Genomic DNA, 20,210 nt, shown 5'->3' on the forward strand with positions numbered 1-20,210 from the left:
CGGTGGTGGTGTGCGGCGTGACCACCCTTACTGCGCATGCGAAAACCCTCTCCACTACCTCTCTCCACTCCCCCTCTGAAACGCGGGCTCGATATGCCGAAACGCTGCTTCGCATCGCCTCATGGTCCCCTTCAGCGGGAGATGGTATAATTTTGCTAAACTCACATCGTGAAGTGCATGCTTGAAGTCACGGAAATTAGTATTGCTATTGGATGGAGCATTTATGCATATTACGTGTTATGTACGGACAGCAGTGGTCGTGGGCGGAGCTGACATATTTTTTGCTTAGGCTGTAACCGAGTATAGCTTACACGCGTGAGCACGAAATACTTCATTTTTTTTTAATTGCTAATAACGATGCAAGTGAAAACAGGGCAGCATGGCGACAAGAACTCCGTTTATATTTATTTAAATAAAGAAAGTGCGTGGGCAGTACGCCTTGCTGCGCACAATGAAACTGCTTATACATTACCATTACACTAGGCGACAATTTAATCAAGAAGAGGGTACAAGCTCCACCTGGAGAAATACTCTGCACCTGCCCTTCACTTCAATTAGACAGCCGTGCCAGCTGGAGTCCCCTCTCATCCATAATTTTGTCGTCATGAGAGCCTAAATGGTATGCTTAATGACAAAGAAAAGGTCGTTGTTTCTATATGAAGGATTTTCTTTGACTGAATACTGACGTCAATACCTTAAAGGGGCCCTGCAGCACTTTTTCAGCATGGTCAGAAAACACTGCCGATCGGTTTCGAGGCTCCTGAAAACACGCGAGCCAAACATTATAGCGCAGCACGCGGCCTGAAATTTACAATTAATTTCTCAAAGTCAGCTAGAAATCGCTCTCTCTTCTCTCTACAAATGATGTCATATACCCAAATTACTGCGCCATATACCCAAGTCCACGGCCGTTGGCTGATTTGAGCATCGTGGGCTGCCTATAGTTACCGTGGCCGCCGCGAGATGCAGCCGCGTGTCCGCGCGTGCTCTCGCGATCACACGGAAAGTAAGCCACGCGTTCGAGGAGAAAATTAAAAGAAAGCGCTCAAGGTCATGACGCGCGCTGACGAAGGGACGCATCTTCTTTCCTCTTGCCATCCCCCTCCCTGCATAGCTTTCAGCGCGCTCGCTGGTTCGAAAGGAGAGAGAAAGCGCTTAAAACGTGCGCCAAATCCTTCCGCTCGTACTTGAAGGATTCTAAAAATGTTTGCGGCAGTCGATTCGTGAGGCGATAAGCTCTTTTAGTGAAGCCATTATACGATTACTTGGAAAAGTGTCGCAGGGCCCCTTTAAGACGATTGAAAGGTAGGCTACACTCTTAGAACAGTGCGAGTAAAAAAGGGTGTCTTTTTGTCTTACAGCAATACTCGTCATCTATCTCGCGTGCATTTCCTTGCACTATCGCCGTGTGACCGATATTTCCAAGTCACGAATGACATGCGCGTTATCAGCGTGACATAGTTTTTTTTTATAGGGAAGGGACGAGAGCCGGGCTTTCAAGAAAGGAAACAGCCAGGTCCTTTTCACTCGATGTTTCCTTAGAGTGTAGTTGGGATTCGTTGACTATTTTACGGCTGCAGGGGTTCGGTGCCGCCATATTGGGCTGTAGCCTTGCCGTTTTGTATCTTTAACAACTAAACCAACGGTGCTACGGTAGACGCATACACATAAAAACGGTTGGGTTGGTGCACTTGACGCTTCATGGTCATATTAATTCCCGTCGGTATTCACAAAAATAAAGAAACATTCGTTTAACAGCACAAGATGGCGGTGCCCATGTGTCATGTAAATTCGTCTAAAGCGGACGAAAAAGGAGACAGACACAAGAATGCAAACTATCAACTGAAAGGTCACGCTGTGGAGGAAAAGAAGGCAGACGAAACTTATCTGCGCATGCTCAGGAATGTCAGCGACACCCTCATGGATGCGCGTCTCAATATCGCAATGACGGAGCTTGCGGTCACTGTCACATGCGGGAGAGTCACGTGACCCGAGCAGAAACGTCACAGATGACGTCAATGGCGGAGCGGCCCGCCTCTGTCGACTCCGGTCCCGTCAGTAAGTAGTGATGCTAGCAAAACAGTGAGAACCGCGTAGCGGCACGGCGTAGGTTACTGGCCCACCTAGTGAGACGGGCCAACCACTGACACTGGCAAAATATCGATATTTATTCAACGCGAGGCAGAACTTTTCCCTTTCGTTCAAATTTTGTGTCAGTGGTATGACGTCGCACGTGTCGTTTTCGCTCAGGTCACGTGACTGTCCAGCATGTGACGGCAACCGGAAGTTACGCTGCTGTGCTTTTCTGGATGTGAAAACACGCCCCGTCGATATGAACGCGTATAGGCAGGTAACCGTTTAAGCGTGACATTTCTTCATGGGGATCTCTCAACAAATTTGCCAGGAAAGTCAGGTTTTCGGCCTAAAAGCGGCGACATGAACATGTATTTGTGTGGCAAAATCGATGATCTTAAATTAGAGAAAGCTGTTGACGTCACGGAAATGAGGGAACACAGTTGGTGGCGCATCGTGATTCCACAGCGGCACCTATGCCCTGTAGGCAGATTGTCACTTACTGCAGACGCAATGTAGAATTTATATAGCCATCGTAATTTCAATTTCAACGTTAGTTCCACAGATCCCCAGTTCCACGACATAGATGCATTATAGGAGCACACGCGTCGGCACGTGTGCGCTGACATCTGATTATTGTCGCATGCTGTAGCTATCGCATGTGGCGGCTCACCGTCAAGTGCAATGAAGTACCTCTACATCGATACTCGGAAATGTGAAACAGACAACGCAAATGGCTGTCTGTATAGCTGCGATTGCGTTTCACGCATGAAACGAAAGCGCTGCTGCTGCATCCACTCAATAGCAGCTGCGACGCTGTGCGTACGTGGAACCAAAATTATTGAAGAGAGGTACATATATCAAATTACCGTTGTTGAAGTCGTCTTTCATGAACACATGGTCATAAATGATGGTCGGATAACATTTTAGCGTCGCGGTGCATTACGGTATAAGTCATGCGTTTCCACATGTCCATTGGGTATAAATTGAACACGTTTAGGGCGATTGTGTCAGGCCATAAGTGATTACGACATCGACTGTCAATAAGAGACGATGTATAGCTCGAATAGGATTAATATATACGTCCTCAATTTCACATTTTCGCATTCGTCTTACTAATAGGTGGCTTGCACTGACGTCATCTTAGCCGCCATTTTGGAGGACCAGCAATGTCGGAAAGTTGCACCTGTTGTGGTCAGGCGCGGTGGTACTGCTGCAAGCTCTCGTACACAGGCCAGCAGCGATCCAATGGCTTGTGGTATTGAATATGACACACTGACATTGTCCTATAGCCACCATGTGGGAGCGCCAGTACGGCGGGAAGCTGCGTGTATGACGCCATGTGCCGAGCACATGTACGTTATCAATTACACCTCCAATCTTTGTGGTGATTGCTGTGAGCTTTACCTTACATCACGAAAGAAGAGAGCTTTGTAACCTGTTGCGCAACGTTTCTTCCATCTTTTTTTTTTTATGGGAAATTGAAATTGAGGGCTTGAGCAGCGCAGGAAACAATGTGTTAAATAGATACAAAACGGCAACGTGAACAGCCCAAAGGCAGAACTACACTTTCTATCTCTCTCTCTCATTGAAGACAATGTCTCTTTCGAGATCTCTACCACCCAGGTTCTGTAACTTGGTGCGATGTCATTGTTCTGAAGAAAAATGGCCAATCCCGGAAGCAGGGCAGTCTATGTCACGTGACCTTCACGCCATATTTTAATGCCCAGGGTTATGGCTACGTATGTTTTTTTTACAATAATGGTTTGCGAAGCTTGTTTCCTTTTAGGCTCGACCAACTGGGGCAGGGGGGGGGGGGGGACGCATCGGTGAAACCTGGCAGCCTTGATGGAGAACCATGCGCACGCCTATGTGTACTATTGCTCATTAGCGCTCAATAAACGTGCCTGGTGCTGGCTAAATGTCGACTAGCGTTGACTAAGTGGTGGCTGTTGTTTAGTGCTAACTAATGTAGGCTAAGATGGCTAGTGATTGCTTAGGTTGGTTACCCGCTATTACGACACCTACATTACAGTCATATACGCTTTATGTAATGGTTGAGTTGCCTGCCTTTTCTTTCTTTTTTTCTATTTTCTTTTTTTTTTTGTACAGCACAGAGCTGAAGATTCCGTATCCGATCTGGGGAACTCTGTTCGTTCATAAAGCCTATAGACTAATTACCTGTAACATAGATAAACGACAGGATTGGGGCGAATACAAAAGCATTTTATTAAGTTCGCTATATATCCTGTGTATGCATACAATATACATCCGCATTCCCAGTTACAGTTTGATTTTCTTCTTGTTTCTTTTTTTATGCTGACGCGGAATTTCAGGCACTGATGTGCGCAGATGCGTTCTTAGTACGCTTACATTCGAATGTGTGTACTGTATGGTACTTTTAAACATTCTATTTCTTTTTTTTTTCATTTTGTGAAGAAAAACAGCGCACAAAAAAAATTAAGGTACCTTAGCACTAGGGGTGCCAAGCCTGAAGTAAGTGCGGAGCTGGGCTGCCTTCCTCGCTTCTCTTTATTTTTCTTTCTTTCGTTTTCTATCCTCCCTATGTTTTGTCTACCTCTCTTTTCTCTTTGTTTATTTCTCTCTCTCTCTCTCTCTCTCTATATGTATATATATATATATATATATATATATATATATATATCGAAGGTCGCAGGTTCGGTCCCTGCCCGCGGCAAGCTATCTTTTTGTCCACTTTTCTTTCTTCACATTTGCCAGGGCTGGGCAAAGATACTTTGAAATTGTATCGCGATACGATACAAGATACTGCCGCAAAAATTGTATCCGATACGATACTTGGCAATTGTATCTTAAGATACTTCGATACATTCTCAAATTTGTTATTATAGATCCATATAATGTAGCAGCAAACGCCTATGCACGAAAATGTCTTTACTGTGACCTATTTTGTTTCACTTGAATGAAATGTCTGTTAGTATCTCAAACGTTTTGCCCTTCTTGCTCAAAGCATTAGTTTTTGGAAGGAAACATTAGTTTCCTTCCAAAACAACTTATCGGGGTTTGTTTTAGCTTCCTCACAGGACAACACTTTGTACACTTCGCTGACAGCGGTACTTGCTTTGCACAGCTTGCCGACCATCTAGCAGGTTGCCATACAAAAATAATAACTTCAAAAGAAGCCTTCGCACGACGGGGCAAATACCGATGAGGACTTTTTCCATATCTGTAAAAGACAGCTTGCACAATACCGTATATCCGGACAGGTGTACAGCAGCAACGACGCTGGTAGCGACATTTTTCTTTCTTTTTTTTGTGGGGGGGGGGGGGGGGGGTTGACGCATGGTGTATACTAGGGGTTTGAGACCTTTCGCTAGCGGCCCGGCCCGCACACATGACTGTCTTCGTCTCATTTGTTTTTATTTTATAAATAAGTATGTTCGTGAGCTGCACAGGCATGACTGGTCTCAAGTATTCCTTTTGTCAGGAACATGTGATCACCATGTACTAAAACATCACCGTGGAACAAAAACTCTATATTTGAGAATCAGCGTCCAGATATCAGTCATTCTGTACATCGGTATCGATGTTTCTCGAGTCCTGACTCCAAATCCCCTTCAGAAATGACCTATATATAAGATATGGGGAAGGCTTCCTTTCAAACGTCATTTTGTTCAAACTCTCTCCCACCACCTTCACTGTCTCGGCCCTTGCAACTAAATTTCGCGACTGCGGCCCGCTGGCTATAAGCTCAGATTGAGACCCCTGGTGTATATGTAGATGACATAAAACTGCAATGAATTTTCATATTTTACTTATCTGCCGGCGTAAAGGATTCTTTGTTGATATACTCACTAACGTGCAATCTTTTAGTAATTTTTCTTCAACGAGAGAACATGTGCAACACAGAAACGTCTCAGACGTACAAAGCGTCTCAGGACACCGCCGCTATTCGCGCTATTGCCACTTGTAGCTCCCATTACGTGGCGATTAGTAATGCGAAAAATATTTAAGAAAGCCTAGAACAGGAAAACAAATATAAGTTAAATAGAGAGGTGGTTGGGTATATCAAACATTCACATTGAATGAGTACAGAAACAGGATACAGACGGCGCCCTTAATAGCTATGAGCATGATGTATTGTCAACTTACCTGTTGGGACAATAGAAAGTTCAGTGCCTATTGAAAATTGCCTGAAACGGCTCGTTGGGACGCTCATGAGGAAAACAGAGCAATCAGTGAAATAAAGTTTCTCGAATCTCCTTCCTAACATCTTTAAGATGACTCCTAATGATTTCCATTATTATAATGCAAACTCAAGTTCGCTTTTTTCCTAAGCGGTAAGCAGAATGTTTTGTACTGTTTAATCAAGGTACGCCCAGATAATTATATATTTGTTTTCAAAATCGCCCTGTCAACGTGTAAATGTGTAAACAGTAGTGAATATAAAGTAGACAGAAGAATAAAGCAGAGATCTTATTTTGAGAGCGCGTTACAAAAGACATACTGCAGTGTCCTGACCAGAAAAACAGCGCAGAGACTAAGGTAATGTAAGGGATGCAAAATGACAGCTAACAAAGCGCTTGTGCTAATAATCAAATTATGATTTCATAAATTCTTTGAATAAATGTAGCAGGATGTGAAAAATACGGTACGCCAAGATATTTTCTGTTAGGTAAACGTTTGCTCTTTTAGATCTAACATCAGTACCAGTGGTGCTAACGTTGTTACACTTTTATTTGCATATAAGTTGCTTCATGGCATGCAAGTCAAACTTACATCCACGAGATCCTTCAAATCGTTGATATGTAAAACACACGCGACGCAGAGGAACCCCATTTTTGCACGCATCACATTTAGTTACGGAGTAAGACGCAAGACGCGAGAGAATCTTCAATAACGACACTGTAGCAACATCAGAATTTGCGCGATACACGCGGCGCAGGACAGTGGCTAAGAGCAAGTGTCGCGGCATTGGCGTAACTAAAAAGAAAAGAAATCGAGCAAACAAAAAGTACGTGGGCTGGGCGTAGACATCCGCGCTTGTCTTCCTCATCTTCTGCCCTCACTGGGATACTCTGGCGGAAAAATAAAATTGCGTCACTGCCCCAAGACTCATTCAGATGGCTTAGTGGTACCTGTACCAGCTTGAGAAGCGGAGCTTGGCCAGCGATTATTGTTTCGCACGGTTGTGTAGCGATATAAGTATCTTGTATCTTAAGATACACGATACATTATCGAATGTATCGGAAATACAGATACAGATACTCGTTTTTCGAGAAGTATCGCGATACAGATACAAGATACACATAGAGTATCTAAGATAGTATCTAAGATACATGTATCTTCGATACTGCCCAGCACTGACATTTGCCTTACATTTACTAGTAAAAATAACCCCTATACTTTCCTTGCCATTATTGTCTGTTAGTGCTTATTAATATTGTATATATATATATATATATATATATATATATATATATATATATATATATATATATATATATATTTCTCGCTCTTTCTCTCTTCCCTTTCTCACCCCTTACTATATTATACTATACTATACAACGCTACGCTATGCTCTGCTCGCGTGCCTGGACAGCCGAATTGTTACGACGCTCGCACCAACTACGCATCAACTAGCCCAACTTGCCACTTTGTCACATTCTATTCCTCATTTTTATTTTAGGATCTTTCTTTTGTCAGTTAAGTAGCGAATTCACAGTATTGGTATAGCCGGCTTTGACGTAGCTATAGCATTCCCCGTTTTAACATATAAAAGAAAAGAACAGCTGTCCGATTAAATGCGTCTGAGAACTGCGGAGCGCTTGACGTTGAAAACTTCTTTTCGAAGAGGTGAATGTCAAAGCACAGTGATGTGTCGTACACCGTTGACCGCAGGATGCTGAATGACACCGGTGGAGTGCGACGGCAGCTGTGATCGGCACAGCCATGACAGCCGGGGACAGCAAGGCAGGCGATGACGTCAGCGTCGAAGTGGCCGCGGCCAAGCTGGCTACAGAAGGCAAGTTCATGGACACGGGCGGTGGCCTTTTGTGATACCGGCTGTGTTTCTTCCGAGACTGCGAAAATAGTTTCCTAAATATAGAGCACATTGCTTAATGCGATGTTTAAAAGCTTAGTTGATGGGTATAACGGACATCATAAAACACGCTGTATGCCTTGGTATTGTCTTGTCTCTAATTAGAGAAATACGCCAATGAAATTATCTAATTATCGTTGTTACGCAGATACTCAAGTTTAATGTCTGCAGCTACTGTCTTGATGATAATGTGTCAGCTTTCAAATAAAATATACTTCTCCAGGTATCTCCATCGCAACAAGGTTTATATATATATATATATATATATATATATATATATATATATATATATATATATATATATATATATATATATATATAATCTTTCTGGGGAACTCTAAGGGATTGACGAGCACAGGAAACAGCGTGTACAAAACACGTCACCAGCTGACGCATTTAGATACAAAACGGCAACGTGTTTAGTCTGTGACGGCGGCATTTAAAGCATCATAGGTTGTGGTGACACAAAGAAGTCCAGAAGCTTGTTTCGTTGTGGTTTGTATTGTTGCTCATACTGCTGTTGTAGTGTTTGTCGAAGTTGTTCACTTATGCAAATCTATAGCGTCATGAAAGTGTCTAATGATGCTCAAATTAAAAAAAAAAAATTAGATAAAAATCTGGAACAACTCAACTATTGAATTTCAGATGTTCTTACTTTAAAACGCTACATCTAATGTCATTATTCTTAACAAAAACTTCAATAACGCAACTTCACAAAACGAAGCCGTGGAATGATGGCACGTTTTAAACACTACAATGCCTGGAACATGCGATTAGTTACCTGTGCAGAATTGAATTTGTGAACCAGTTACTTCTCGCAAAGCCTGTTTCTTATTTTGGCTCTGCAGAACTACACCCGTACGTTCTGCTATACATGCAGCTAATACCAGTGCCAGCTGCGCATGTTGGCAGCAGTGTGTGTGTGTGTACGTGCGTGCGTGTGCGCACGCGGCTGTGATGTAAGAACAACCTGAATTCAACGATGTAGAATGCAAGACTGAAAAAAAAGTTTAAAGAGAAATGAGCAATAAAAAACAACACAAACGCGAAAAAAATACACCTAGAAAGTATTAGACCAATGAGAACACGCCGCAAATACGTAAAAGCGACGTGGAATATTTTTGTGCGACATTACGTCGCACTTGCGACCCAGATATTTTTTTTAATGCTTTATCTTTAAAAAATTTAAAAATCGTCCCACATACCAGCTGAATGACATAGATCATCACTGTTACACGGCAGCATAACTGCGATGACGTGCGTTGTTTAGTGGGACAAGGCAGAATGACAAGCATAACTATCATTTAATATGACTTTTGGGGGGCCTAGTTGGTGCATAATGACAAAAATTACTTAGCGCAATAAAAACACAGCACACAAGGATCAATGAGAACTAACAGACAATAGTGCCAAGGAAAGAATAGGGGATGTTATCTGTAATAATTGGGATATAAATGTGAGGAAAGTAAAGTGGACGACAAAAGATAACTTGCCGCCGGCAGGGACCGAACCTGCGACCTTCGAATAACGCGTCCGATGCTCTACCACTGAGCTACGGCGGCGGTCATCCCCCCGTCCACTTTATAGGGTATATATGTGCATTTAAACCAAGGAGTGTCAGTCAGCGCCGATCGCAGCATGGCGGCGAGTGTGGAACGCTCATTTTCTGCCGTTTCAGCGTCACGTAGCACGTGATCATTTACGAGCTTGCAGCTGACCAATAATCCCTCGCATACTACCTGAAGGCACCAAGTCTGCCAGAACGAGACCCTCGCTATGAATGAAGGAAAGAAGGTGGCTTTTAAGGGCTCGTTTTTCTTTCTTAGACACAATATTAATGAGTACTAACAGACAATAATGCCAAGGAAAGTATAGGGATTGTTATTTGTAATAATTGGGATACAAGGAAGCACATAAGGAAGGTACGCAAGGGACAAGCGCTTGTCCCTTGTGTACCTTCCTTGTGAGCCGTGTTTTTATTGCGCTAAGTAATTTTTGTCAATAACTATCATGCGTCTTGCCGCAGCGGTTGCAATGTCATCGTTAAGCATTCAATTGGTGGTATTCGAATTAATGCAGAAATGTAACGTTTGTGGTGATATCAGTTTTTCGGAAGCCTGCAAGAAGGAGAGACGAGCATGATATAGAAAGTAGCCATCCATCGCTTTGTAGAATAATGCTACAAGGAAGACAGAGGGAAAAAGAAAGAGAAAAAAAGACAGGGAGGTCACCCAGAGGAAATCTGCGGTTGACAACCTTGCTCGCGTTGTTCGTTTCTCGTACTGTCCCTGTGTTTGCGGTGGGCTCCTTTCCACCATAATTTCCGGGGTTATGAAAGTGCAGGTTTTGGCGATAGTGGCAGCCGGACTCCTGATGTCGCATTCCAACAACGGTTTCCTTTCCCCCTTTACCCTCGAAAAGGCGGTAACCAAAGGCAGACCCTTGTGAAAAGCACGTCATTGCTTCGTTTGCATTCCTGCATGCATTGCAAAACATGTTTTCTGTCGGATTCCTCCAACGGGGTGGGGGCATTGCCCCCCCCCCCCATATCTCATCGGAGAACCCTGACTATGCTTGGGGACGAGAAAGGGGCGCGAAAGAGGGGAAGATTCTGTGACAATACAAAGTAATGACAATAACACTATCGAAGAACTACACGGCTCGCATTGAAGTCCGGGTAGGCCAGTGCCCTAGAATTTTGTCCTCTGTCAAAAGGGCGGTTGTCCAGCTGGCCTAGTGCTGCTGAGAGGACTGCTATTTCGTAGCTAAAGCAGTTGGACTCGCATAGAAGGTGTGCGACTGTTTCGCTGCACCCGCAGAGTTCACACAACGGGCTATCAGCCATTCAGATTAGTAAGCAAATTAGCATTGGAGAAAGCTACTCCAAGCCGTAGACGGACCAGCTGCAGGATAGAGTCACATCGGGATAGCTTGAACGGGATACGTATATTTGAAGAACAGGACGTAACGTATGCAGGCGTGGACTTGTAAACGTGGCACGGACTTCGTGTGCTCTGCCGTCATGTAAGAGTGGACCTATGAAATTCACCCACGTTAACAAGCTACAAGGAAATACGTCCTTACGGATATCCTCCTAGCTTCATGCTACAGACGGGTGGGCGGCAACCGTACCGACTTCTTTGTAGCTACATGGAAATCCATCTACAAGGAACAAGCCCACCTACAAAGAAATCCATTTTCAAGTTGCGACGAAATCCATATATGTATATCCTTGTTGCTTCGCGCTACAAACAGATGGATGTCATTTTTTTTTTTACTTTTCAAAAATACCGTTCTTTTATTCCTTTGCTGGTCCTCGTTGCTAAGTTCGTCTCGCGTGAACGTGTAAACGAGTTTCAAGAAATTTTCGAAGCTAAATAGGAAGCACTCAGAACGTTGAGCATTGTACTAATCTCTCAATTTAAGGAAAATTAATTGGAAATAAACGTAAATAATTGCTGTGTGCTCAGTATTTTGTATAGAAGCAAAGGCTTGAACATCGTGACATTAAGAAGAAAACAAGTTCCTGCTGTAAAAACGAACACTCGGGACCTTTGCGTAAATGTCGAGTTGGGATACACAGCGACAAGTACTTAAACGGGCGACAAACATTTTATTTGGCCGCTGACAGAAGTTCAGAGCATTTAAATGCCATAACAAGGCGAAAGATGTCAACTGTACATCTTAAGGCCTTTCTGCTTAAGTGTATGTCCACGTCTCGGTGACATTTACACCAAGTCTAACACGTCGCTACACATTCGACACGACGCAGTCGTCGATAAAGATGGCGCTCTCCTTAGATGCGAAAGAAATAAAAAAGTGCTCGCGGTTTCTCCACTGAACTCTAAACAATATGTAATTGGTCTTACACAATAACTTTATCACACTTATCGTTTACCCGCCCTCCATTCTTTTAATTCTTCCCAGCGGCTTTCAAATTATTGCGCGCATATTGTTTGCCTTCATATTATAAATATGAAAAGACGAAAAAATGTTTCACCTGCCGCTTGTAACAAAAAGCTACAAAGAAAATCCACACACTTTTCACAGAAAACGAACAGACAAACAAAAAACGCCTGCTTTTTAACAAAAATTCGTCCCGGACCGGAACTCAAGTTTTCGCTCTGCCATCTGAAGTAACCAAGGGTGTTGTGTATGAGTCCACTGAGTGAACTATTCACTCAGTGGACTCAGTGGATGTTCTGATTGGCTAGTTACCTTCAGAGTGCATAAGTGCCTGTCCGTAAGAGGTGAGGGTAGGCGGGTTGGTGTGGAATAGTTTTTTTGTTTTGTTTGCTGGGGAAACCCTCCCCCCATAGGCGTGCGCACAGGGGGGGGGGCAGGGGGGGCGGCCGCCCCCCCTAATCACCTAAGAGGGGGGGCGCAAAATTTGCCCCGTACATTGACCCTTCTAGTCACCCAAGAGGGGGGGGGGGGCACAAAATCTGCTTCATACATTGACTTAGTAGAGGGGGGGGGCGCTGCGACGAACCTTTGCCCCCCCCCTAATGGGGAACCCTGCGCACGCCTATGCCTCCCCCCCCCCTCAAATTGCTGACTGGCATTTATTTCTATCGTGCAGGTGCCAATGGAGAACCGAACAAAGACCCCAATGGCGGAGCGGGAAAAAGCATGGAAGGGCAGCCGTACTTGCGCCGCCACAGCAGCGTCGCCCTGTTAGCGCAGGCAGCATGGCGAGAGGCAGCCGGCATCTCGGCTGCTCTGGCTACAGGACTCGCCATCAGCGTCGGAGGACTGCTCATCGGACTCGTCGAGGTCAGGGTTTCGGTACTGTCACGAGTTAAGAGAACGCCGCGACCGTGTACTATGCGCGTCGGCAGGGAGGTGCAGAAGGGGCACTTGCCCCCCACCCAAGCTACACCAGCGTTCCCCCTTACCGATGGATATCCGCGACAAGCGTAAACGAGAGCAGGGTTGTCCATAACGGGTGCGGGGACGAGTTTCACCACCACAGTCCAAACGAAAACAAGTTTCGCGATGGATGCAAAAATGAAAACGAAGCTATGACGTGCTTCTCGTTCGATCGATGCAGGGCGCAGCTGGTACAGCAACTTAAATTTCGAGTGTGTGTGTGTGTGTGTGTGTGTGTGTGTGTGTGTGTGTGTGTGTGTGTGTGTGTGTGTGTGTGTGTGTGTGTGTGTGTGTGTGTGTGTGTGTGTGTGTGTGTGTGTGTGTAGTGTGTGTGTGTGTGTGTGTGTGTGTGTGTGTGCGTGTGTGTGTACACACACACACACACACACACACACACACACACACACACACACACACACACACGCACGCACACACACACACTTTAGCTCCCAGATGTGTCCTACATATAAGTACTGTGGAGTTGGAAACTCGTCGCAACCGTTGGCTGATATAGTATATACATCGCGTGTTGAATATGCTCACGATATGAAAAAAGTTCCATTTCCAGCTGGATTAGTGAATATTTCCAGCTGGAAAGATTTCCGGTTGGATAATTCAGCTACATAACACTATAATGCAGCTCGACGTCGAATATCCAGCTGGAATATGACCGAGTTCCAGCCGGATATTCATTCATTTCGAACTGAATTATCGAACTGTAGGTCTTTTCACATGAAAAAACTTTCGGTTAAAAAGATTGAAGCCAGTTACACGCCTGTGCAATCTGAGTAAACAGCGGGGCTGGCAAGCAAGCGCCAAACACTTGGCGAACGCAGACTGAGTTCTTTCTTGACCTTCTTTTTAACAGCGAAGCTGTTCTTAGTCGATGCTTCTCCGTCCAATGGCATAGCGTTAATCACGTGACGTCGCAGTATGGTGAGAGTGAGGCTCCGTAGGAAGGGGAGGGCTGTGCCGTGCCGGGAGTGGCGAGGATGAATCTTGACGGTTGAACCAATCAGAGGCGCGCAAAGAAGGGGGAGCGTGAGGCATTGCAGAAAGAGTGAACCAATGAGAGGCGCGTCAAGAGGGCCGAGAGTGAGGCTCAGCGGAGGAATCCAGCCGTTTTGCGAGAAGTACGTTATAGTGAGTGTCTCGGTGGAGTATGATGGGGGGCGTAGGTTCTTTGTGAGTTTGTACTTTCATGATGGCCGAGACTGCTCCCGAGGAAGAAGCCGCCCGACGTGGGTATGAGCGAGAGCTGACGCGGGAACGGGCATGTCGTCGCCGAGCCAACCGCGATGTTCGCGCAAGAGAGTCCGAAGCTAAGCGCCAACGAAGGGAAGACTTGAAAAATGTAGAAGTACGATTTAGCCTGAGTGAAGGAGGGACATCAGCTTCGCTGGTTCGACAGTGTTCGCGAAGTAAAGCTGGCTAATTTTTTTTTCTTTTTCTACACCTTCTTCTTTGTTCTTTAATATTTACTTCTTTATCTCTCTCTATATTGCCCTCTCTCTTCCGTTCCCTCCCCCACACCCTCACTGCTCTATCCCACCCCCTTGCTATGCCATACGGTACATGGTTATGCTATGGTTTATCCTCTCACTTCCTCCTTTCCCTCCCCTCACTTCCCTTTCCAAGCAGCTGCTTGGCACATACCCACTGTCTGTGGCGCATAAACTATATTATGCAAGGTTATAACGTACGTACCCTCTCCCCTCCTTCTTTCCTTCCTCCTCACCCTCACTTCCTTTTCTCAACCCCTTGCTATACTATACTATGCATGACAATGCTATGCTAGGCGTTGCTTGGCACACCCGCTTTATGCTGCAGACATAGGCGTGCGCACAGGGGGGGGGGGGGGGGGGGGGGCAGGGGCATCACCTAAGAGGGGGGCGCAAAATCTTCCCCGTACATTGACCCTTCTAGTCACCTAAGAGGGGGGGGGGGCGCGAAATCTGCCCCACACATTGACTTAGTAGGGTGGGGGGGGGGCGCTGCGATGAACCTTTGCCCCCCCCCCCCCTTATGGGGAACCCTGCGCACGCCTATGGCTGCACATACCCGCCGAGTTTTCTGTCCACGACTACGGACCAAGCTCAAGCTTAAATAGCTCCACTGTTAATAATTCATCTGGTAATGGAACACTTTCGGCCTGTCACGTGACCACAGGTGATACCTCCGCTGGCGGTGTCCGGCCTGCGGTGCGTTTGCTCGGTGCTCTACCTGCTGCCGGTGATCGCCCTGTGGAGGCCTCAGCTGCTGGCCGACAAGGGACACCGGCTAGGCCTCGCCGCCGTCTCTGTGGTGCTGGCGATGCGGGCGCTCACCTTCACGCTGGGCAGCTCCACGCTGCCGCTGGCCGAGTTCTCACTCCTTATCAACACCATGCCCGTGTTCGCAGCGATATTCGGTAATTGACATCCGAGATAAATTGCCTATACAGACCAGTCACACGCTTGCAAACGCAGGTAGCGGCGATGGAAAATTTACGAAAGCCCGATCCTTTCCTATCAAAAGTTATTTTGACTGCTATGAACACAATTTCTTGAGAACACAATTTCTTTTTTGCCCTATATATATCACTTCGTTTCAAATCTGTTCTACGGAATCTCACAAAGTGGCGGAAGGGTTCGTGAGGGAAATTGACAACCATCCGTTTGTAGCACGAAGCTACAAGAAAACCCATATGGATCTCTCAGAAAGAAAGCTTCTCGCCGAAAATTTCGTCCTGGTCCAAGGATCGAACTCGGGACCAGGACGAATTTTTCGGCAACTAACAACCTTTCTTTCTGAGAAATCCGTATGTATTTCCTTGTAGCAATTCGTGCTGCAAACGGGTGGTTGTCAATTTCCCTCTCTTATCACTTTGTTTCACATCTCATTAACTACTCGCCGCTTGAAGCAAATATATTTAGAACATCTATACAGTATAACTTTGTTCAAACGTTCTTGAAAAAAAAGTACAATCCGAATTCACTCAAACATCACTCATTTAGAAATCGTACGAAGCGAGAACGTATCAACGAGGTTCTTCCATAGGTGTGCACAGGGTTCTGCACTATGGGGGAGGGGGGGGGGGCAAAGTTTTGTCGCAACGCCCTCCCTGCCTTTGGTCCCTGGCTTTCCTGACCTGAAGATGGGAAGTAAACAGTTCTTGGCATGAGCATCAGGGGCTTTCGGCCGCCATCATCGTGAAGTACCTGCGTGGCCATAACTAAGTAAACGTTTGGGTCACGTTTTACGCCCCCTCTCTAGTGAATCGAACACCCCGGCCCCTCGTGCGCACGCCTGTGGTTTCTTCTGTATATGTCTCGCGTCTCTCATGTTAATGATCACGCTTAGACAATATAGTAAAGCGCATTTCTCGGGCACCGAGGTGTTCAGAGTCATCCACGCATTGTTGTCGACGGCCGATGCGTGACGTAACCACGCGCGCAGGCTGCGCCATATTGGAGGAGCGCTGCGGACCCCGCGAGATGGCGGCCGGCCTACTCGTGCTCTGCGGCATCCTCGTGGCCTTCCTACCCACCCTGCTTTTGACACCCGACGTGGGCACCTCCATATCGGGCATCGTCATCACGCTCGCCTGCGCCCTCTTCCAGGCCATGGCGTTTGTCATACTGCGGCGGCTATCCTGCCAGGCAAGTATGCCGCATACTTCAGATGCAATGATAGTGTCTACCCCTTCAGTCACCGTGTACGCATTTGTGTACTCGATTTTATTGTTGCCAGTTCTGATGATTGATGACAAAGAAAGCGCAAACTACATTGCGTATTCCTCTGTACTTGTTTTGTAATCAACTTGCGCTCCGTCAAACGAGTGCCATGCAAACGAGCGCCATTCAAACGAGTGCCAGGCAAACCTCCCTAGCACTCATTAAAGGACCACCACCTCCCCCCCCCCCCCTAGGCACTCTTTCGCTCATGTGCAAGTTATATCCACAGACGGCTTGCATTGTTGCTCTGACGTCATCGTAGCTGCCACATTCGAGTACCAGCACGGTCATAAGCTGCATGTGCGACGTATATGCAAGCTATTTATATCGAGACTGGTTCGCTTGCAAGTGCATGATTGGTCCGGACTGCTCTTTTGCGACTGCAAGCGCAATTCTAGCCAATCAGGCAAGGGCAAGTGAATCGGTTCACTTTCCAGACTGCTATTAACACCCCTGAATAAATGACAAAAACTGTCAATCAAAATCGCAGGTATCGCCCATCACAGTGTCCCTTTGGACTTCCGTGGCCACCGTGGTACTCTGCGTCCCCCCCGCAGGAGCGCTGGGCCAGCTCCGGCACCTGGACACTGAGCCTCTGGATTTGGCCTACACGGCAGGTGCGGGCCTGACGGCCCTGCTGACGGCGTTGCTGCCGACCATAGCGTGCACGTTGGCCGAGGCTGGTCGCGTGGCCATCGCCACCACGTCCAGCGTCGTCTTCTCGTTCGCCTTACAGGCTGCCGTGCAGCTCAAGGCGCCCACGCCCTGGGCCCTCGTCGGCGCTGGTTTCATTGTGGCCGCCGTGGTGTGCTCGAACCTCAAGTGGGAACCCTCGGTCGACATCTTCGAGAAGCTAAAGCTCAAGGGTTCTGGCGACAAGGACAAAGATCCATTGTTCGTCGTCAAAGATTACGGAACAGTAGCGGTGCCATTGCCGAACAAGTCGCCTTGATGCATGAACGTTTTTTATGAATGCTGCTTGCATTCTGATGAACAGTGCATCGGTATGTGTAGCAGGACTATAACATCTGCGCAGTATTGGATGTTGTTTAGAGCCAATGCATAGCCGTCACCATCAACAATGAAAATACCCTTGCAAGTGAATGTATGACACAAAGGTGACAGTAGTGTAGCCAGAATTTTTTTTGCGGGGGGGGGGGGTGAGGGGGGTTTAACCATACTTTATGCTTGTGCGGGCATTTCTATGTGTACATGTATATATGCACATGCAAAATTGAGCAATTTCAGGAAGGGCCTTAACCCCCAAAACCCCTTCTGGCTACGCCAGTGGAAGGCGATGCCAGTGAATGCGCAGTTTCTAGACACGCTGTACCACAGACTACACGCCCAAGCCTGAATCACGTTCTCGAGACTGGAAAATGAGCAAATGACAAGGCAGTATTCTTTGAATTCCAATGTACTGTTGACAGTGTGATCAAAAACTCTGGAATAGGTGCTGTCTGAAGATGACGTCTGCGACACGCCTTCGGTGGTTGCAGCATGTAAAAGCGTAGCTTTCGTAATGAGCTTCCTATGGCCATCCCTTAAGGGATGCAATATGTAAGTACCCGGCGGGAAAGACATAGAGGCATTCTGTCTGTTACCACGTCGACTAGGATCGTCGGAGCGACCGATCAACTATATAGGTACGTTGCTTCAAAGTCTAAAGGGGATGGAAACAGAAACTATGTGTTTATTCTACATCACGTCAATTGTCCAATAGAAGTCATCTCGCATATTACAGCCCGACAAGTACAACAGAATATTCGATCAGCACTGTTTTGCAGACTGCAAGGCAAACATAGCATTCAATGTTGGCTGAAGAACTGCTGGTAACAGGGCTAAGCAAGCTATTTCCAGCTTTATGAATGCAGCATCACAGATAACTGCTAGCCACACCACTGCAATTAGCCAGGGACTGCATTCACATGGTGCCGCCAAGTTAATTTTTTTCAAATGCTGAAAAAAAAAGAAAACACTCGTACAAGAGAATGCAACACAAACCAACATCGTGCAAGAGAGTGCAACACAAACCACTGATGTTGATGTTTTAGAATATGTTTTAGAACAGTATCGAAATACAGTGCTGCTGTAGATGTAGAGTTAGAGTGTATTGGTACTTATCATTAACAACCATGTGTTTGTACAGCAATTACACGAGCTAGCATATGTAAGTAGTACCTATGCTTATGTGAAACCTATATTCCGTATATGTCAACAGTAGCTAAAGTTAATTTTACAAGCTGCTCTGAAATGTGCAGCTGTTTCTACAAAAGTACAAACAACGTAAATTTTTCTAGTTTTATGCTTGTAAAATCGATGGCTAAATTTATAATTGAAATGACAGAATTGAAAGAGAAGATGGATGAGGTTGACATAACTCGTCGTGGTGCTGACTTCACGATAGAAAAACCGTTCAAGACTTTGCTGCCCATCTAGTCTCCAGCACCCCTGTGCACTGTTTTTGCTTGTCATGAACAAGCACCCGCAACTTCCTGTACTATGGTGATATTCTCTCAATTCTACGACATAAACATCCTATCAAAAAAAAGTACAGCAGGCAACCAGCTACACTAGATTGATGTTATATGAATAAAGTCTGTAGACCTTTTATAAAAGGCATGTTTGAAGGTAAAAAAAAGGAAACTGTACAAAGACAAACATATTCAATAGCTACTGTGTTCACTGTAATCTATTCAAATGATAATTATGAGTGGAATATTAGGCCTTTCAAACTGAACATAGGAATCAAGTCTGGCTACTGCAGTATCGGGGGAATAAACTCTGGAAGAAAGCACAAATTGTTGGCATAAGTTAGCAGGAATCCTGAGCAGCACGAAAGGTAATGTACGTTAGATTGTGTCTTTGTTTAGCTTGTCTCTAGTGATACACATTACAACTTGAGGCTCTGACGTGCCAAAACCATGATATGATTACAAGGTATGCCATAGTGGAGACTCCAGATTAATTTTGATCCCGTGGAGATCTTTAACAAGCACTGATATCAACGTATGCGGGTGCTTTTGCATTTTGCTTTCATCGAAATAGAACTCGCGCTCTACAACTTAGCAGTGCATCTTAGCCACTAAGTTACTATTGCAGGTAGCCTCTAGCGGTCTTCTCTTCTATAGCCCCACTGCACACTTACAGCCCATTCGACTGTTTCCTTCAGACTTGTTAGGCAAAAATCAAGCACACAGAACACACCACTTGGTTAACTTACGGTGCTCTGTCCCAGCATGGGGGTGCTCTCTCCTTTCATCTGGCAGTGCAACCAATATCCAACAAGATTTCAGTCACATGGCTCTTCCGAGTGCCTCGCTGTGAAAGGCTTCCTGCAACTCTAATAGCAAGAGCACTCCAAATCACTGCAAACAGAGTCAGAGTGATGTAGGAACCAGTCAAATGTTTCACTAGTGTGTTACTAGGGTTGCCCACACTTTCAAAGTCATAACATGTCCTGCCAT

The 20,210-nt window shown here is 45.8% G+C and overlaps 1 protein-coding gene across 1 annotated transcript in view; it reads left to right on the forward strand.

The window, feature by feature from the left end:
• LOC119389556 (uncharacterized) overlaps nucleotides 1-20,059 on the forward strand; it is a 43,565-nt gene extending 23,506 nt beyond the window's left edge. Inside the window, exons 2-6 of the mRNA XM_037656872.2 lie at nucleotides 7,954-8,077; nucleotides 12,738-12,931; nucleotides 15,197-15,437; nucleotides 16,466-16,668; nucleotides 17,234-20,059. Of these exons, the coding sequence (XP_037512800.1) occupies nucleotides 8,005-8,077; nucleotides 12,738-12,931; nucleotides 15,197-15,437; nucleotides 16,466-16,668; nucleotides 17,234-17,695 (1,173 nt within the window). The 5' untranslated portion in view covers nucleotides 7,954-8,004 and the 3' untranslated portion in view covers nucleotides 17,696-20,059. The remainder of the gene's footprint in view (nucleotides 1-7,953; nucleotides 8,078-12,737; nucleotides 12,932-15,196; nucleotides 15,438-16,465; nucleotides 16,669-17,233) is intronic.
• Nucleotides 20,060-20,210: the final 151 nt, after the last annotated feature.

The sequence above is a fragment of the Rhipicephalus sanguineus genome, chromosome 4 (assembly GCF_013339695.2).
Source record: "Rhipicephalus sanguineus isolate Rsan-2018 chromosome 4, BIME_Rsan_1.4, whole genome shotgun sequence".
Lineage (NCBI taxonomy): Eukaryota > Metazoa > Arthropoda > Arachnida > Ixodida > Ixodidae > Rhipicephalus > Rhipicephalus sanguineus.